The sequence below is a fragment of the Rhinopithecus roxellana genome, chromosome 6 (genome assembly GCF_007565055.1).
Source record: "Rhinopithecus roxellana isolate Shanxi Qingling chromosome 6, ASM756505v1, whole genome shotgun sequence".
Classification (NCBI taxonomy): Eukaryota; Metazoa; Chordata; class Mammalia; order Primates; family Cercopithecidae; genus Rhinopithecus; species Rhinopithecus roxellana.
In genome coordinates, this window is record NC_044554.1 from 69,798,581 (window position 1) to 69,819,027 (window position 20,447).

Here is a 20,447-nt window from a genome sequence, read left to right on the forward strand (position 1 = left end):
TGCTGTCATGGAATTTAATAGATAAAGTATAATAATTTCAGATATTAGTAAGTGGTATGAGGAAAATAAAATGGGATAGGCAGTTACTGATTGTGGGGAAGGGCTATACTTTACATATGATGGTCAGGAAAGGCCTCTCTGAGGAAGTAGTGTTTGAATGGTTCCTAAATGATGAAAAGATTCAGTTTAACAAAAGAAATGGCTACTGCAGAAGTTCTAAAGCCAGAATAAGATTGGTAAGTTTAAGGGACAGAAAGGAGACCATCTTACTAGAGAGAGTGACTTGAATGGAGAGTGCATTATGAGAAAAGTTTGGAGAGAGGGAGAGACTGTATCTGGGCAAATCATGTAGGGTCTTGTGGAGGGAGGTAACGACAGACTTCATTCAAATAGCAGTGGTAGCCACAGGAGGACTTTAAGAAGGGTAGCAACATATTTTTTAAACTTGGAATTTAAATAATATCACTCCATTTGCTCTGAGTCAAATAGACTCTAGAATTGAAGTAATCCAGGCAGGATGTGATGGTGGTGTGGAGAGTAGCAGTGAAAGAGGTGAAGAAGAGCAGGCTTGATAATTGGATCGTGAAAAAGGAGGAAGTACTAATAATTTCTAGGTTTTTGGCCTGGTTATGTGACAGGATGGTGATGCCATTTATTGAGATGGAGCAGGAAAAGAAGATTGGGGAAGGAAATAAAAGTTAGAAGTTTTGAGTTTGAGAATCCACATGAAGAGTACAAGAAGGCAGTTAGATTTGTGACAGGTCAACCCAGATGTGATTTTATACATTAACACGTTGAAATTTGTCACATAGATATTAAGGGACTAGAACCATTGTCTCCTGAGCCCTGTTTTAATCTTTACTATCATACTCTATAAATATTTTTCTTTAGATTCACTTTAAACTGTTTTAGTAACTGGATTCTTCTGGGAGTCACATTATCTGTGTTTCAGGAGTTAAATAATTGGAGAAACCACCCAAGAATTATGTCATGTCATTTTATTTATGCATGTTTTAATTGTCTCGATTATTTTCTTCTAGATGAAGATGAAGATGAAGATGATGAAGAAGATTTTGAGGATGATGATGAGTGGGAAGACTGATCTATATATTATATATATATATATTTTTAAGGTGAAATACTAAACACTACTTTCTGTCTGTGGATTCTGTAAAATTATCATGTAAATGTTCTACCAATTTGCTGTATATTTTTGTTGCCTTTTTTGCTTTTTTTTAATCTGTGCAATACCTCATTTAATCTGTAAAGGTTTGTCGTAATCCTCTACAAAGCTACTCCCTGTTATTGTGTGCAAGTTTACACCAGGATGCTCACTTGATTTGTGAATATTTTTCATTCCATCAGCAAGGGAGTTTAAATACTATATGTGAGACTGACAAAAACCTTAATGTAATTTACTTATAATGCCAGAAGGAAAACACTATTTTCATACCCTACTTTTTCTGTACCTAAAGTTTCTTAAAAAAAAAAAATCTAGTATAGCACTACATTCTTTTTTAAGTGATGCAAACCTTAGTTTCTTTAGCCCCTTTATTTTGAATACAACGCTACATATGAATGTTGAAGCTGATACATTGCACAGTTCTGTAGATATCACTACACCGATGCAGTTTCTCAAATTTTAGCAATATGCTCTACGTAAAATCACTACAGAGATACTAGTGGGGAAGATGAGTAACACACCTCTTACAGCAATACTGCCTGTTATTGGTATAGCAGTGGTATTTGCAGACTGGGATCATAAGGAGCCCTTACATACTTGTTATTGACTGAGGTTATTTTTATGCTGTAGCAAATGTGGCAGGCTCTTTTTGGCAAAATTTCTGAAAATTTTTTTGGTATTACTCTGAAACAAAATTTAAGTTGGAGTTTGGGGGATTTAGGGAGTAGTTTTCATTCTACATGAACTGAAATAATATTATGGTTACTCCAATATTTGGTTAAAAATACCGTACAAATCAGAATAGTACTAAAATACTGTGGAGTTTTAGCATTTTTATTTTGCACTTTGTGTGGATTGAGGTATTTAGAAATACCAACCATAAAAATCTAATCTAGTTGGCAAAGATATGCATCAAAGCACAGAACCTAACATGCAGTTATTTTGATAATTTTTGAGGGTTTTTGTCAAATAGCATGTGAAGGGTTACATTTTTCTTAAGATTGGTGGTCCCAATGTCAAATTTCTTGGAACACATAACTGAATGATAGATTTTTTTAAAAGATAAAACTTTACAACCTGCACATTTGTTATGCATACTAAATGGTGTGTTAAAAGTAGGGTTTCTTTGCCTCTCTACAGTACACTAATCTGCCTAAAGGTGGTTGTTTCATATTTATAATGCTAATTGTCATACCTACCTACTTTAAATTTTAGGTAGAAAATTATCTGATTTAAATACAGACACATATTTTTCTCACATTGAGTCATATGCATAATGTAGTTCCAAATGTATTTCATTACTATAGTCACAATATCCAACTAAAAATTACGCTATCTAGAATTGTACCGACCCAAATCTAGTATTGGCAGATCTTGACAGGCTGGACCTGCAAGATGTGGCTTGAATTTTAACCATTTATTACATAATCTCTAGTGATCATGCATCTAGTTATCATAAGAAATAATTTAAAAGGTTTTGTTGCTGAAAGCAGTAAGTGGTGCAGTAAAATAGTTAAGTTATTCAAAGAATGTTATGTTTCTTGCAAGAGTAATTTAAGCACATGGGAAAGATTCTAGACTTTTTGTTTCTTGCAACAACAGTGCCCTCTGCTGCTAGAAACCTTTTTCTACTTACTATCATTTTTATTGTGGCTTGAGCTCAGTGAATCTGGTGCAGATGAGGCTGGACAACTACTAACCAATAAAATCAGGAATTTGTACAAAAGTTAAATGGGATATTATAATTATTTCAAGTAAGTTAATTTAAATTTTTTTTTTCTTTTTGACAATATAAAAAATATTTTAAATTTCCTAGAAATGTCTTCAGGGTAAGGCCAGTTTAAGATCTCTCTTAACTTTTGGCCAATAAATCCTAGATTTTCCAGCTAACTTTAGAAATAATGAATATTTATCAGGAGCTTCTCTTAGCAGAGAGTATCCATTCTTTGAATTCGAAGCACAATTTTAAACATGTAAAATGGACATATAATTTGCCAAAGGTGATTGGTTTACTCTTTTTTTCTTAAAGAAAAAAAAGACATTGGTTGTTGTTGCAAAAAGTCTAAATAACTATCGGTTGAAACACAGCAGCTGTGGAGTTCAGTCCAGGCATGAAGACTAAATCTGCTTTACCAAGTAAGGTGTAAGGTTGCATGTTTCAGTCCTCTACCATCCTGCACTGTGAGCAGCACTATACCTGTGCGTTGTCTGAAAGCCTCCTGTATATTCTCCAGCTAAATGGTCGTCTGGTAGCCTTTGCATTTAACAAACTAGCATGAGGCTTTTTATATCTAAATGCTACGTGATAGACAATTTCAGCTAGCCACATATTGTATGTATGAGATTCATAAAGACTTTCAATCATTTCATTTTCAAACAACTGAAATTTTGTTTAGTATGTGAATTCTTTTTTTGAAATGTATAGTGAATAGGATGTTGCACTGGTGGCAATTCATCATGGAGCATAATAAAATTAATTTGACCCAAATAGTATAAAATAATGTGTTTTATTTATTGTCAAAAGAGTCAAATAGGTTTAAATGTTTTTTAACTGTATAGCGAAGGGTACACAGCAATCAATGATAATGGTTGATTTTTTCAGCAGACTGCCTGCCCTGAGAGTTAGAGTGTGCCATTAAATAAACATGGTAAGCAGAAGAATGTTACACCCTGTTCTGTTGGGAAACATGACAGCTGCTCAGCAGCTCCCCTAGAAGCCACTGTTGTGGTTTACAGAGCATTCACATTGCAAGGTCAAACTGTTTGGAACTCTTCCACATACCAAAAATGTTGAAGTTTTCTAAATCATAATGATATTGGAGTTTACTGGTAGTTTCAATAAATGCCAAATATAGCAGCTTGTAATGGGACATAAGTAGCTTTTAATAAATAGTATCAAAGAGGGTGCTCATTTTAAACAGGAAACTGTTTTTGATAAATAGAATTTTCTGTTTCACTGACTGGAACAAGTGGGTGTCTGAAGATTAAACTGAGTTGTGGAATTCAGAGTGTAGGATGCTACAAAATTACTTTTAAGAGCTTTGGCTAAATTTAACCATTTCAAGAGTAATACATTCTGTTAAATAAAAGTTGTTTCTGTTGTGCAAATGTGAACACTTAAGAATATATTAGACTTTTAAAAGAATTTTTTAAAGAGAAGTGAAATGTGCCTAAGAATTGTTTCTGTCACATCATTTTTATCTAATGAACAAAGGGGATTCCCGAGATAACTCTTGTTTTAGAAACAGAGTTCCTAAAGGACAAGTATAGAGATAAGGCTTATTTATAGTACAATAGAAAAACCTGTATGGAAATGTTGGGAAATTTTACCTTCCACATTTATTGACATTGTCACGTCTCACCTCCAAAACACAGCATTCTTTATAATCTCTTGGTCATTTATTCATGGATTTAAAAAAAAAAAACTTTGCTTTCTAAGGAAGCCTCTGGGAAAGGTATAGTACACTGTTACGAATATGTTAGGGAACATGCTTTGCAGCTACCGCTTTTACTTCTGTATGTAATACGTGGCATCCTCCACTGCCATGAGGAGCCTATTGAAAAATTTGTCTCCGGGTGCATCTGCCATAGGTTTTTCCAAAAAAAGAAAAGCATCACAGATTGTGTTAATTGTTGATACAGTGTTTACTATTACCCAAGTCCAGTGCAACTCTAAATTGGCCATGCGCACCATCAAGATTGACAAGTCAAGGTAAGAATAGCACACAATTATTTTGAGTAAAACATAATGGATTGTAGTTTATAGGTGGTTTCAGTCTAATCAGATATTTGTGTATTGGGACATTTCTAAAAACTTGAAGTAGTCTCTGAATTATTTAACAACCACAAAAAAATCTACCTTAAGATTAAAAAAAAAAAATATTTAGCAAAGTTCAATTTCAGCAGTATCAGATTGCATTATGGAACTTGAACAAAACACTATTTTCTGTCTTGAATTGGTTAGCATTTCTTGACCTAAATTTTGTCTTGTCTAGCTATTGCTAGATGTGTGAAGATTTTCATCAAGGCCTAATTTTAAGGATTTTTAAAGCATCAAAATCATCACATTTAATTATGAACTAAATGTGTGGTGGACATTAAGATACAGCAGTGGATAGGATAGGTCCCCACCCACATTTACATCATTTAAATCTAAAATACTTACTTCATAAATGAAAGACGTTTGGAGACCATTGAGTTATATGAGAACAGAGGCATGTGGACACCACCATGCCTATTCCCTAATTTTGCAGGTGAGGGTGTTGCTTCATACAGTGCTTGTGGGGCTTGCCCGAGGTTAATTAGAAGTATCTTTACTAGAAGCCAGATCTGACTAGTTCAGCTGCTCTTTCTCATGCACCATAATCCTATTGTATGCCTTTCTCTTTTTCTTAAGGATAAACTGCAGATTTCATTTGTTTCTGAAAGATATATGGCTACAGATGTCACCCTTATATCATCTGGGTGTTGGTAGACACCGCCAGCATCCTGTGTCCATCTCTAACCAGAAAAGCTGGCTTGCTTTGAGGAGTCAGCCTCTGACTCTGATGCATGTGATTGTATTTTGGCTCATTGGTGGCAGTCACCCTACATTGCCCAAGCATTTGTTCATCACAGGGCATTTCTGTCATCTAGTACAGAGTTGAAATGAGGTTGAGCTTTTCATTCTACATCCAAATTATTTTTGTCAGTTTCTTACAGATGTAAATAGGCATTGTTTTTACTTATACATAAGTATAAGTCTTTACAATCAACTTGTCTGACAGAAAATTAGTTTAAGAATATATTAATTTTCTGAATAATACTTGATCAACAGCTGCACTTGTCAATTTAAAGACCAGGAGTTCTTCCAAGGACCACAAGGACAATGTTTCAAATCCAACTCTGGCTTTATTATTGATGAGAGAGAGGGAGATCCTAACTTGGTTACATGTATTTCAACCTTACTAGAAAAGAGACAGGAAAATAAAATGTGGGTCTTGTATTTGTGAAACAAATACAAGAAACAAATGAAAAGGCATTATCATGTCCGGGTAACTATGGGAAAGCAAAGCTGTTCATGTCTCAGTTCTATAGTTGTCTTAAAGGCAAGCATAATTTAGCTCACTAAATCAGTGTCTGACATAATTTTTTCTTTTTTTTTAAGCCAGGATGGGAATCTAAGGAGGCAGAGAACAGAAAGGAGAGTTTGTGTTTGTAAGCATATTTTGGTGATCTGGGGAATGCTCAGCAAGTAGAATTGAGAAATGCAGTTGAATCTCCATTTTTAGGGACGAAAACTAGTTCTAGAGGAGGCAACTCATATTTGTGTTTTGTTTGTTTATTGAGCAAGGATGTGAATGCATAAGGGCCAAACCTTTTCTTAATTTTCGTAGCTAAAGCTCAACTACACCTGACCATTCGGGTGTAAGGGTTTTTTCTTTTTTTTTTTTTTTTTTTTTTTTTTTAAGTTTTCTGAACTTTGTTGTGGATACAAGCATAGCCTCAGTATTTGAACCACATTCTTTCCAAACCACCAGTAAATGGACCTTAGGATTCTATTTAAGAGGCCTTGCTTTGACCATGGTTGAATATCTGGATGCTCTAGAACATGTTTATAATGGACTTGCTGCCCAGAGATGTTCAGGAAGTTCAAGTAGATTCTGAGCCAGATTTAGATCTGCACCAGTGCCCTAAAGTTCTATAGCCAACATACTGCATTAACTTGACATGGTTTAGGCCAGTTAGACTGTGCAGAGAGAGGTAGTCTGCGCACACTATGTGAGCCCTTTAGCACCCTGTTTGCTTTAGCACTTTCATCACTTTGTTTTCCAAAAACTCAAAACAGCAGAAAAACTGATGTGTTATGGGAATCACTGTGTTTTTCATGGTTTTTTGTTTGTTTGTTTGATTCCAAATTGTCTAAATCATACTAACCAAGATCATTTCACCAGCTTAGGAGAAACAAATAGATTGTGCATTTGAGTTCAGTTTTGATTCTGTAAAGACTTTGCAAATACTACTTCACTAATTATGTACTACTGTTAAATGGTATTTGATAGGTTGTTGGAAAAGATAGGGTAACTTATATGTACAGAAAAAAAGAAATGTAGTTGCCATTACCACTGCATGGCAGGTTAACACTTCAGTGTAGCGTTATCTTTGTATCTTGGTCTTACCTTGTGATATTAGGGTTGTGGTAATGAGCCTACCTGTGAACTGCCTGCCATAATAAACTTTGGGGTATCTTTCAACTTGTGAAAAACTATCGCTCTGTCTTCACATTGGTAAGTTTTTCCACAAAATTGAGGGTAGACATAGGTGTTGTAAAACTGTAAAGGAATTTTTTCTGAAGGTTTTCTCCAGAAAGCTTTTAAATATACACGTTTCTTAAATATTAATGGGAAATGATGACTAAAACAAGAAGGAACAGAAATGTAAGGAAATGTTCTCTTAATATTCCTGAGTCTTCAGGAATTTCCAGAAGTATGATTTATTTTCAAAGCCAATGGATAAATGCACTTGAATGCAAGTATTACTCTAATGTCCTATACTGAAACAAACTATTTTAAATGAGTATTACTGTAAGTTGGAAATAGACCCCAGAATAAAACAAATCTCTCTGTGTACTAATCTCTAAGATCATGGTAATACAGGAAATTCATGTGACCATGTAATGCTAAGTCCCATTGAGAAATCAGGCTTATTTTTTTTTTTCTTCTGTCACTTCCTTAGCAAGTATTTATAGTTAAGTTCCCTTGACACAGTGGGATTTGGGATAGAAATTGTGCACATGACCAATTGGGAAAGAATGGCAAAAAGGCATGCATTGGTGGAGAAGTAAAGGACAGCTGGAAAAGCTTGACACTCTTGGAGAGATACATTGGTTGTGTGTGTGTGTACCAACAGCTGAGGCCACTTCCAAACGTGCAAAAGCACAAAGCCTGCGTTAGCAGGTCACTAGAGAGGCCAGTCTTGGAACTACTTCATGTTATTTAGAGATTGTCTTAGTATGCATGGGCAAGAACATTTATGTATATTGATGTATATAAAATATTTATAGAACCATCGTGACCTGTGGAAATTTAAAACAACTTGCTAAGTACAAGGAGAAGGAACTAATGCATAAATTATTCTGTGGCTGACTCCATTTAGATCGAGAAATAGCTTTTTATCCATAGGTCATAATTCTTGGGAAGTTTACATGACTGCACTCGGCATCTAATCTAATGGGAAAATGTTGGTAAAATAAAAGGGTAAGGAGGAGATTTATATTTGTAATTGTTACCCACAAGACTGATAATGGTTCAGTGGTGAAAACAGGCTAGTTGGAAGATTTGGTGGCTACAGGCTGTTTTATGCAAGATGGTTCATATGAAATTGCTGCATAATTTATTTCTAAATATGAGAGTTTAAGTCACTGATGTAGGAAACACATATCCTTGAATCATTTTGTCAAAGCTAAATCATCTGTTTGTTCTCTTATAATTGGAAAAAGGGACCATTAACCATGGAATTTTGGACATGCAGAAGTCTCTGTGTCCAACATGCTATTGAGAGAAATGTAGGTGGAGGTGGCATTTTTAGATGAATATCTATTCTGGAAGAACTAGCCTGACTAAATATGCACCTTGGCAATGGGATTAGGCAGTTTGCTAGAGCTGTTCGGTTCTCTTACGGAGGAACGTAAATCATCCTATATAAAATTCAAAATGTAGAAAACTGTTTTTCTCAACTGTTTGGTTTCAAGACCTAAATTTCCAATGGCTTTTTTTTCCCTGCAGCATCTCAAAAGATAGAAACTGCATGATGTTGAACAGGCAACTAGAAGAAACAACAGGTTTCAGAGAATTATGGCATTGCTTCTCAGTCTTCAGTTACTGCTTCTCTTCAAAGCATTGCTTTTCTTTTTCTCTGAATATTATAGTAATAACTTTCATTCTGCTTACAACGTGGAGAAATTATCCAATGCAATTTTGTTTTATAGTTTCTGCCATTCCCTCCTGTCCCCCATTACAGCAGTGAGTACTAATTTTCAGGTGCAGGTATTAAGAGGGCAGTGGAGGGGGGTGGATATAAAATGCGCAGAGGAGGATTTGTTTTTTTCATATGTGGGTTCTATAACTTGTAAGCGAATAGATACTGGAGGATGGGTGCGCAGTGAAACTTTCATGGACTTCTTATTAGTAGAACACCTTAAAATACTCGTCCTACTTTGCAGTGACAATACGTGTATGAGTCCATAGTGGTATTTTTCTAATACACAGTTTCCAGAGAGCACAATTGAGCCACTTAGTTTGCGTTTCCCAGTGTAGACTGCTCTCTGACTTCCTGAGGGTGGCATCCTCTAGCCCTGTCTCCTTTCTACAGAGGTGGTGGTATGTGGGCTCTCATCTAGTTTCAAACTGGACTACATTTTCATGATGGTGATGAAGCCATTTAGAGGGGCTTCCAAAAGTCCCATGGCTGTGCTCACCCCACTCCTTTGAGGAAAATCATGTTGAAAAGAATTCTCGTAATACTAACTAGTATTTATGGGAACACTTATTGTTGCATGCTACATTAAATGGTTTCTATAAGCAAGATATCCCAATATTTTAGCCAAAGCAAATGAAACTTAGATTAAATAATTTGCACAAATGTAAGTAGCTAGTAAATGGCAGAGCTGGGCTTCAAAATAAAGTCTGTCTTAATATAAACCCTTCACCACTATAGTACCCTGCCTACCAGGTAGCATTAAGACACCAGAGATGGTCTGGATGCAGTGATAAAATGGTTATTCCAATTATCTACTTCAAATGTGGAGGGCTTGGGATTTTTCTGCTTATGCACATGCAAAGACCCAAAGAAAAATGCTGTCACACTGATTAAAGAAAAAAAAAGGGGGGGCAACAGAAAGGAAAATACATTATAATCATGCAACCAAACCAGCAGCCACTAAGGCAAGTTTTAAGATTAGAACAGCCCCAGATTTTTGGAGTACATGAATAGAATTTTTAAAATATTTTATCTGGGTTGCTTATCCCTGATCCCCATTCCCTACTTCACCAATGAAATATTTTTTCCACTTGAAATATTAGATTAGGTAACTGGTATGTTTGAGTAATCCCACATGCTTAATAAATGATTACATAACAATTTATTTGGCATTACCTCAGAGTTTTCTTTGTGAATTTAGAGTAATCTCGGCCACTGTGTCTTCTTAAGTATTTCATATTTATTTTATACTTTTGAATGAACCCAATGGTGATTTTTAATTTAAGGAGGTCAGGAACAACTTGGATTTGTTGCTTAAAAAAAAAAAAAAAAAAAGTTTGTATTTCTTTGAAAACAGCTTTTATTAGTGACAGCTTCTGAGGCAAAAGGATTGTAATCCATCCCAGCAAGTTCTAACAGGTCAAGATTCCTGTTAAATTTTCTATAAGTGTCTCTGCAGACAGTCACCAGAAATTCTTGGCAGCATTTAGAGAAAAAGTTGGTGTTATTTTGCTCCTCTTGAATGTGATATTTTCAGTTGCTGCTGGTTTCCTGCATAGTCACCACAACTCCCAATTGCTAACATGCAGAAGATTGAGGTATAACTTCTAGAAAGAAATTCACAAATAAGTATCAATATATTTTCCCTCTGATTCTTCCCCTTAAATGTAATTTAAGAAAAAAAAAAAAAAAAGCTGTGTTTTTCCAGTTTTGCCTCAATGTAAAGCATCCCTTTGAGCTGCTATTTTTTGGATAATTTGTTCACAGGAATGTATTGCCTTTTAATCTGAGTGCTGCCACCAACCCACCCCCAGCTTGACAGGGAATTATTTCACAATAAATTCAGGAAGGACAACTTGCAAACTGTAACCTGAAAGTGACTTTAGATCATTTGTTTTGTGTTTATGTAACAGTGATTAATGAATCTTCTGAGATTCTATTTAGGGAGAAAGACATTTAGCAGTTAGTGCTAGTGACTACAGTTTTTGATGTGAGAAGATTGGTATACATTTCAATAACATGCCTAATTTTTAAAACATTCTCAATATATGGCTCAAAAAAAAAAAGCTGTGTTGCTAACAAACTGTTTAACTTGTTCTAAAGGCTATAAAGCTAATCACACAATGTTTCAATCTGAAACAAGTGATTAGTCATCTGAAAATTCATGCAGCATTGTCAGTGTACAAACAGATATGTCAAAATGAAACCCTCAGCCTTAGATTGCAAATTTGTCTAATGAACTCCAAGAGTTAAGGTTTTAAAGATTATAATTTCACCTCAGGAAAGTTTATTTAGAGAACCAGACTTCCATTTTCCAGTTGTCAACCCTTGGCTTCCCCAAATACCCTCCCAACCGAAACCTGCACAGCAATTCCTGACTACACAGCCTGACCTCTGCCGCCAGCTCTCACATAGAAAAGGAGTGGAGTCTTTAAGGGAGGAGTATCAGCGCAAGTGAATGTAGATATCGTTAGAACTCCGGCCCTAAAATGTGCCAGTGTTAGAGTGAGATGGTAGAGTGAAATGCCTCCGTTGGTGGCTCCTTAGTGACATGCTCCTTGGAGCCCTTTAGCCTCCATGCGTAGGTCCTGCCGTGTCCCAGACTTTTGGGGCCAATCTTGCCTCTAGAACCTCATTTCTCAACCACAATCCTTTTTGATCAATGTAAAAATTTTGCATTCAAAATAAATATTTGTAAGTAAAAGCAAAATTGAAGACAAGTGATTTGTTACACACAAGACTTCGATACATTCCTTTCCTATTACATCATTTTCCAATCCCTCTACCTCCACTGGGAAGAGCCTTGTTTCTATAAGGAGCTTTAGGCCATTTTCTTTTGAACTGTGCAAACAGGACCAGTGATGTACTCTTGTTCCTAGACTCCACCCATCCCCTCTGAGCCACTCCTTTAGCTCCCTGCCTGTACTTTAGTTCAGATCTGCAGTATAACTTCCCTTGCCCTAGTCCTGCCCTGTCAAGGGTGGTAGTCAAGTGCCTTATGCCCCATTGCCAGAGTCTGGGTCAGTTCTTGCTCTGGTTGGACCCCATTTGTACATGTCCCACACATCCCCCCACCTCCATCACCACCACTACGACAAGGGCCAGGTGGTAACGACTCTCTTGCCCAGAGAATTGTTCTTTGCTGACTGGATGTCTGCCCACATCTGACCATCCACATGGGCTGTTGATTTTCTGACTCAGGGGCATTTCTATCTGGCTTGCCCACCACTGATCCATAGATTGATCTACAGATCTCAGTATCTTTCTTCAAAAGGTAGAAGCCATGGAATACAGCAATTCTAGTAGTTCACTTTGGGCACTTACCATATTACTGCAGAGTGCAGTAATATACTAAAAGTGTTTGAGGGTAAAATACTTAACACCTATCCTCCCTTTTTGGCTTGGAAACATTTTAGTATGTCAACGTGTCATCTAATTGTGTGGTTTTCAAAAGTAAAATATTTTCAGTCATGAAGTTCCAAAAGGGATGACTGATTGGGACTTTCTTTATAGCTGAGCAGCACCGTTCATATAATATCTAGTAATTGCACAATGGAAAAGCATCCCATACCACTGTTGACCACATTCGAGGAGTGTGAGAGGGTACTGTCATGATGTCTCTTCATTGTTGTTGAGTAGCTAATTATCTCCATCTAATCGAATATATGTATTGAGACCTTGCAGTTTTTAAGGCACAAACATAAGATATAGTGCCTCATCCCCAGGATATCAATCCAGTAGGATAGTAGGAAGATAAAACGTGGCCGGGTGCAGTGGCTCATGCCTGTAATCCCAGCACTTTGGGAGGCCGAGGCAGGCAGATCACCTGAAGTCGGGAGTTCGAGACCAGCCTGACCAACATGGAGAAACCCTGTCTTTTCTAAAAAAATACAAAATTAGCTGGGCGTGGTGGTGCATGCCTGTAATCCCAGCTACTCAGAAGGCTGAGGCAGGAGAATCATTTGAACCCGGGAGGTGGAGGTTGTGGTGAGCCGAGATTGCACCATTGCACTCCAGCCTGGGTAACAAGAGCAAAATTCCATCTAAAAAAAAAAAAGACATGTATACAAATATACAAATAATATAATGCAATGCAAAATATGGTAGGTACCAAAAGAAAAGCTTAAGGGAAGGACAAAGAAGACTCAGAGGGAAGAATGGAACAAGTAAATTTTATGAGAGTGAACCTTGAAAGATGAAGAGCTTATTGACCCAAGGAGATGTTTAAAAGAAAATTCTGAACTGAAGAGACACTGTGAACAAAAGCAAGGAGGTGGGGAAGCGGGGATGGTGTTTGAGGAGCAAGAGCAGAGTTTCATGCTGACTAAAGGTGTTGAATGAACCAGAGGCATTTTCTATCAGGCAAATTGTAGCCGTAGTGTGATATCAGAAATACAAAATCCTATTATAAAAACTGCCATGTGAGCGGTTTGCATTTTCTAGGAGTCATTCATCTATTCAACAAACATTTATTAAATGTCTTTAGCCCTGGAGCACTAACAAGATCAGACATGGCTACTGTCCCTAAGCAACTCATGTGGCAACCACTCTATTAAAACTCCTCATCAATGCTGAGTGTGTGGAAATCAAAGACAGGTAACTGTCCAATGGGAAGACAAGAGGGATAGGGATAGAGAAGACTGTCCAGTCAGTTATATGCAGGACTGTGGGATATAGCGAAGGTTTTGGAAGAGGAAGAGGAGTTCAATTTTAAGTATATTGTGTCTGAGGTGTTTTTCCATTTGGATGTGTGGGTTTAGAATTGCAGGGGTAAGGCCGGGCGCGGTGGCTCAAGCCTGTAATCCCAGCACTTTGGGAGGCCGAGACGGGCGGATCACAAGGTCAGGAGATCGAGACCATCCTGGCTAACACGGTGAAACCCCATCTCTACTAAAAATACAAAAAAAAAAAAAAACTAGCCGGGCGAGGTGGCGGCGCCTGTTGTCCCAGCTACTCGGGAGGCTGAGGCAGGAGAATGGCGTGAACCCGGGAGGCGGAGCTTGCAGTGAGCTGAGATCCGGCCACTGCACTCCAGCCTGGGTGACAGAGCGAGACTCCATCTCAAAAAAAAAAAAAAAAAAAAAAAAAAAAAAAAAAAAAAAAGAATTGCAGGGGTAGTTTCTGTACTGGAGTAAAGACTTGGAGGTCATGTGGTATGATGGTATTTCAAGATAGAGGCCTGGATAAGGTCACCTAAGGGAGAGTGTGGAGAAGAGCAAAGGCTCTTTTGAATCATGCCTTTTTCCCCATCTCCTTAGGTCAATAAGATACTCATCTTTCAAAGTGTCTTTTGGAAGATGAGTAGGTATTAACCAGATATAGAGAGTGAGAAAGGAATTCCAAACAGGTAGATGATATAAGCAAAGATGTGTGTCAAGAGCTCAATATGGCTTAAGCACAGGGTACCTGAGGACAAGTGCTAGAAGATGAGGCAGAAAAATGATCAGAATCATATATGCCATGCTGAAGGATATGAACTTTATTCTGTAGAATATGGGTTACTATTAAAGAAGTTTAAGCAGGTGACTGATGTGATCAGAGTTGAATTTTGGAAAAAATATCACCCTGGCTTGTTGAAGACAAATTGGAGGTAAATAAAAATGGAGACAGAGGCCGAGTGCAGTGACTCATGCCTGTAATCTTAGCAGTTTGGGAGTCCAAGGCGGGAGGATTCTTGAGTATAGGAGTTTGAGACCAGCCTGGGCAACACAGTGAGATCCCATTCTCTACAAAAAATTTAAAAATTATGTGAACGTGGTGTTGCATGCCTGTAGTCTTAGCTACTCGAGAGGCTGAGCAAAGAGAATCACTTGAGCCCAGGATTTCGAAGTTGTAATGAGCCGTGATCGTGCCACTGCACTTCAGCCTGGGTAATAGAGCAAGACCCTGTCTCAGGAAAAAAAAAAAAAAAAAGATGAAGACAGAGAAACCAGTGAGGCATCATCAGGAATGCAATAGTCCAATTATGAGGGACTTAGCAAGGGTTTTTGTGGTGACCAAGGAGATATACCATTTTCCAAAGGGAAGAAAATTTTATTCACAACCACAACTTTGGAGTAGCTCCTATTAAATAAAAGATGTATCTGCTGGTCATATTGACCCATTTGGGTGTGCAGCGGTAGAGCTAGAGCTGCCTTTGGGAGGAGGGTGGAGAGAGCTGAACTTGCAGTACATGAAAGAGTGGAAGAATTTGGGATTCTTAAGAGTAATCTAGGACAGTGGTAATGAAACAGGATCATGAGAAGAGGAAAGAAGGGATAAACCAACAAGAAAACAAAATAGCCACGGGAATAACTTTCTGGTGGAGAGTTAGCCAGAGGATTTTTCGTCAGAGGGCATCTAATACTCAATTTGAAGTTGTTTATGTTGCTGTAATCTCAACCTCATCTTTATTTCCCAAAATTTCATGCCATGTTGAGTCTGTGAACGTTAAGCATGAGGACTGATGTGGTCAATGTACTTTGGAATAGTGGCATTAATCATAAGTTTGCAAGATGCATGCTTAGAGTATGAAACCAAAGAGGACCATGAGCATACAAGCCTCCAGCCCCCACCTCTCCATCCAGGAATTCTCAGAAATCTTGCATAAGACTTTGAGCTGTCATGGAGGGAATTAAGTTTTCAGTTGACTTTATTTGGATCTTAGATATAAGTTTTTAAACCTTTACATGAGAAATGTTTTTTCTCATGTCAAGTAAAATGACATACTAGAAGATGTGCCTTTTTTATCCTGAGACTTTGGGGAACCTCTGAGTCTCCACCAGAGCAGTGTGCTCACTTTTTGAAGGACTGCACTACACTCTTCGTCTTGGTGAGTTGTGCCACACCACTCTTACAATCTGATTTCCACCTCCATTGTCCCATGAACTTGCTGTCACCAAGGTCAATGTTCTGGTAAACACTTTCTAACTCTAGGACTCACTGAGGCATTTTATGCTGCAGAACATGCCTTCCGTAGTGCAGCTCTCTGCTTTACAACACATCTGACTTCTCTCTGCCCTCTGATCATACTCAGCCTCTGTCATTCTCCACACTCTTCCTAAGTGACCTTATCCAAACCCCTACCCTTAAATACTATTCATAACACATGACCCACACATCCTTACTTCCAGCACAGATCCCACCCCCACGATTCTAGACCCACACATTCAAATGGACAGGCACCTCAGACACCATGTGTTTTAAATTAAACTCATCTTTCCCCCTCCCAAACCTGCTTCTGCTATATTTCCTACCCCGTTTTATGGCATTCTGGACCACCCAGATGGCCCAGCTAGGAATACAAATGTCATGCTAGTCTCCTCTCTTTTGTTGCCCAGTGCCCCCAACCCGCCCCCTATAGCTAACTAGTAACCAATTCTGGGGAGTTTATGCTTTCCTACTCTCTGTTCTATCTGTTCCAGCCTCTTTACACCTACACAGAGTTCATCGTTCAGTCTGCATCACTTCGTTCTTAGATCATTACAGCGGTCTCCTAACTGGTCTTTCCACCACCAGCCTAGGCCTCACTGAATCCATTCTTCTGTTGGTTACAGAAGTCATATTTTTAAAACCTATATAAATATCATGTCACTTCTCCTCTTGAGCTCCTTTGATGCTCCTCTTGACTTTTCATAATTAAGTCCACATTCCCTAGCTTACACTAAGTTGCTCAGGACAGACCTCTGTGACACTCAGCCCATATCAGCCTTCTTATTCAGATAAAATTGTACTAGCTTTTAAATATGAATCTTACAAATACATGCTCTGTAGTTCAGATTGTCATATAATTTGTCTGACAGAAACTTGGTAAACATGACAATTTAATTGGAACCTAATTTCCAGTTTTGGTGTACCACAATGATGCCACACAACTGTAGTCTATGTGGGAGATGGCTTTTTAGCTGTGGTTTGTCAGCCAATCATTTCTTCTAAGGACTTTTGGAAAAGTTAAAAGTTATAATAGCTAAATAGTAAGGGAAGAGCTGGGACAAACAAAGTGTGTAACACCAGAGACAGGACTAATCAAAATAATCTAAATATCCAACAGTTCTTGAAATTGCTTAAATAAAATAGGATTTTAACGGTATGTAAACTATCTTCTTTTTGAAGAGAAAAAATAGTTATGTATGTGTTCAAATATATATTGAGAAGAATTTTTAAAGATGCACTAGGCCAGGCACAAGTGACTCATGCCTATAACCCCAGCACTTTGGGAGGCCAAGGCAGGCAGATCACTTAAGGCCAGGACTTCCAGATCAGCCTGGCTAACATGGAGAAACCGCATCTCTACTAAAAATATTTTTTAAATTAGCCAGTCATGGTGGTGCATGCCTGTAATCCCAGCTACTTGAGAGCCTGAGGCATGAGAATCGCTTGAACCTAGAAGGCCTAGGTTGCAGTGAGCCGAGATCGTGCCACTGTACTCCAGCCTGGGTGACAGAGCGAGTCTCAGAAAAATTAAAAAACTAAATAAAATATATGCACTAAAGAGTTATCAGTTAGTTATTCTTCTGTGTGGAGGGGATAATGGGGTTCTTTATGTTCTTTTGTTTATATGTATGTTCTGATTCTTCTTAATGATCACACGCTATTTTAGTTCTAAAATGAAAAGGACATACAGAATCTACACAATATTTATATTCTTAGTCCACCAAAATTATCAATCCTAGAAAGAAAAAACTAAAATATTAACTTTTTACCAAATTGTTTTTTACAGAATGACATAAAATCCTATGGTTTCCAACCATTTTTTATACTAGCCTTTTTCCTCAAATTGAAATGTCTTTCCCAATCCCCACACCCATGAACTTTTTTTTCCTAGCCTGGTCACTTTATTGTTTAAACATTCTGATAGTGTCGGCTGGGAGTGGTGGCTCATGCCTGTACTCCCAGCACTTTGGGAGCCAAGGTGGGCAGATCACAAGGTCAGGAGATCGAGACCATCCTGGCTAACATGGTGAAACCCCGTCTGTACCGGAAAAAAAAATTAGCCAGGTGTGGTGGCGGGCGCCTGTAGTCCCGGCTACTCGGGAGGCTGAGGCAGAAGAATGGCATGAACCCAGGAGGTGGAGCTTACAGTGAGCCGAGATCACGCCACTGCACTCCAGCCTAGGCAACAGAGCAAGACTCTGTCTCAAAAAAAAAAAAAAAAAAAAAAAAAATTCGGATAGTGTCACATTCTCTGTGAAGCTTTCCTTGATCCAGAGTCTGCTGTAGATCAGGGATCTATGATAAAACGTGGTTCACAGGCTGAAGCCATCCAACAGTTATTTTTGTACAGCCTGTGAACTAAAAAAATTTTTACACTTCTGGAAAGGTTGGTTTCCTTAAAATTCCCACTACTCTGAGGTGGAAGACACTTTCTAATTCAGCTTGGTCTTCCCAATCTGGAGGAGAGTGCCCTGTCCATAGGAGCCACTTGATAAATAAATGCAGAATGCATGAAGGAGCAGTGTAAGCTTCCTCCTCACTGCTAGAATGTAAGTTACATGAGGACAGGGGTTCTATTGCCTTTGCTCACTGTTTACCTCCAGTGTTTGGAAGAGTATCTGGAACACAGCAGGTACTCAGAAAATATCTGTGATTGTTAAGTGCACCAATATTGTTGCCATATTTCTGAGTTTTGTAAGTTTTAGATCAATTAGTAGTCTTTTACATCATACATTTGGCAATTTATGGAAATAAAAGTCCACCTTAAAAGCTTCAGAAAAACAAGGAAGAGGCAGCTTTAACTGTGTCGAGAAAGGAAGTAGTTATGAGATCTTTTCAAGAGCATATTGATTTACCCGTCTTTAGGGCGTCTGCATAAGGACACTGCAGCCTGTAATTACCTCTTCCTTTCACCCAGTGGTAGCAACAGTCTCAGGGCAGGTATTAAATCAAGATCCTGCTGACACCGAGTTATTAAATACCTGTGGCAGCAGGGCTCATGAAGCAAAGGGACTCAGCATCCTGGCTCTGTTTCAAATCAGGATGAGCTGTACTGAGCTGTACTTTTAGAGATTAACATGCCCACATTAATCACAGCCTAAACACTTCATCTGCTCTTAGACAGTCTCTCTCCCAGTGAGTTGAAAGCTCTTTATAGAGGATGAACTAATTAGTTTTCATATCAGCTCTATGAGTTTCCAGGGAGGATGGACCAGGATCCCTGTTCTGTGCTGAATAATGATCATCATAATACTTTGCATGTTTGCAGTACTGGATTCTGAACGCATTGTAGAAATGCTTTTTTCATAATGATAAATGTGCCCTCTTAGAATCTGACCATATTATACTTGTCTTATTATGTGCTTTATCACTTTGTTTCTTAGATTGATGTGAGAGCCTGTATCTTCATTTAAACTTTGTGAAGTCCCTAGTAAGTACATGTTGGTCTCTCTTAAGGCACAGAAAGCCACAACAAGGCAGCTTGTTAAAATGCAAAGGAGAAAACATATCTCCTCATCACTTGCTTCTGGTGAGAAGGCTTGACCAGTCTCCCCAGCCCAACCAGCTCCTGGTAATACTCATACTAGCCTTTTCCTCTTTATTCAGGAGGGCTGCCACATCCCGCTCTTGGGATCGCGACATGGTTTAATCAATGACCCAGTTGATCAGCAAACTTTTGCTCCTCTGCCTCATCAGACTGGAGGTGGAAACTGTTCACCTCTCACAACCCTTTGACTTAGAAGAGCCCTGTCTTCATGCACACACGGGTTCAGAGGAAGGGAACGCCTGCCTTGGCTTTCTGTTCTAAATTCACACACCTGCACACATACATGCCTTTTAAAAAAGGAAATGAAGAGCTCCACTGTTCTAAGAACAGTAAACCTTGGGAGGTTGAGTCTGGATGGAATAAGAGAGGTACAGTGACACAAAAGGAGCATGAGCTGCACAGTCAGAGACACCAGGTTTACCCTCTCTGTACCTCCGTTTATTCATCTATAAAATTGCAATAGAACCTTTTAATGTTGTTGTGAAAACATGAGACAACTTAGTTCAGAAAATATCAGTCACCTTCCCTCCCTCACACAGAATCAGGGCACCGACTAGCTCATGGGCCACTGGGATCCTTTTTAAGTGATTATGTCAGTTGTTATTCTGTAAGAGAATGGCTGAACAGCAGAAACAGACTCAAAGAACCAGGCTGAAGGACTATGGGAGAGATTTTCTAGTGAAACACAATCTTCTTGATTGGAGATAATCCAAAGCTCTGTATCTGAAGCAAACAATTATTTCCTGGGTGACCCAGAGAGTTTGCCAAGACCACTGTTATAATCTGTAGGACACAAGGATACATCGCTAATCATAGTTAATACAAAGGACTTTAAAGGGACTTATAACT

At 38.3% G+C, this 20,447-nt stretch overlaps 1 protein-coding gene across 1 annotated transcript in view; it reads left to right on the forward strand.

Moving 5' to 3' along the window:
* The window catches only part of WASL (WASP like actin nucleation promoting factor), a 66,037-nt gene extending 62,356 nt beyond the window's left edge, over nt 1-3,681 (forward strand). Inside the window, exon 11 of the mRNA XM_010367988.2 lies at nt 1,041-3,681. Within this exon, the coding sequence (XP_010366290.1) occupies nt 1,041-1,102 (62 nt within the window). The 3' untranslated portion in view covers nt 1,103-3,681. The remainder of the gene's footprint in view (nt 1-1,040) is intronic.
* The last annotated feature ends 16,766 nt before the right edge of the window (nt 3,682-20,447 follow it).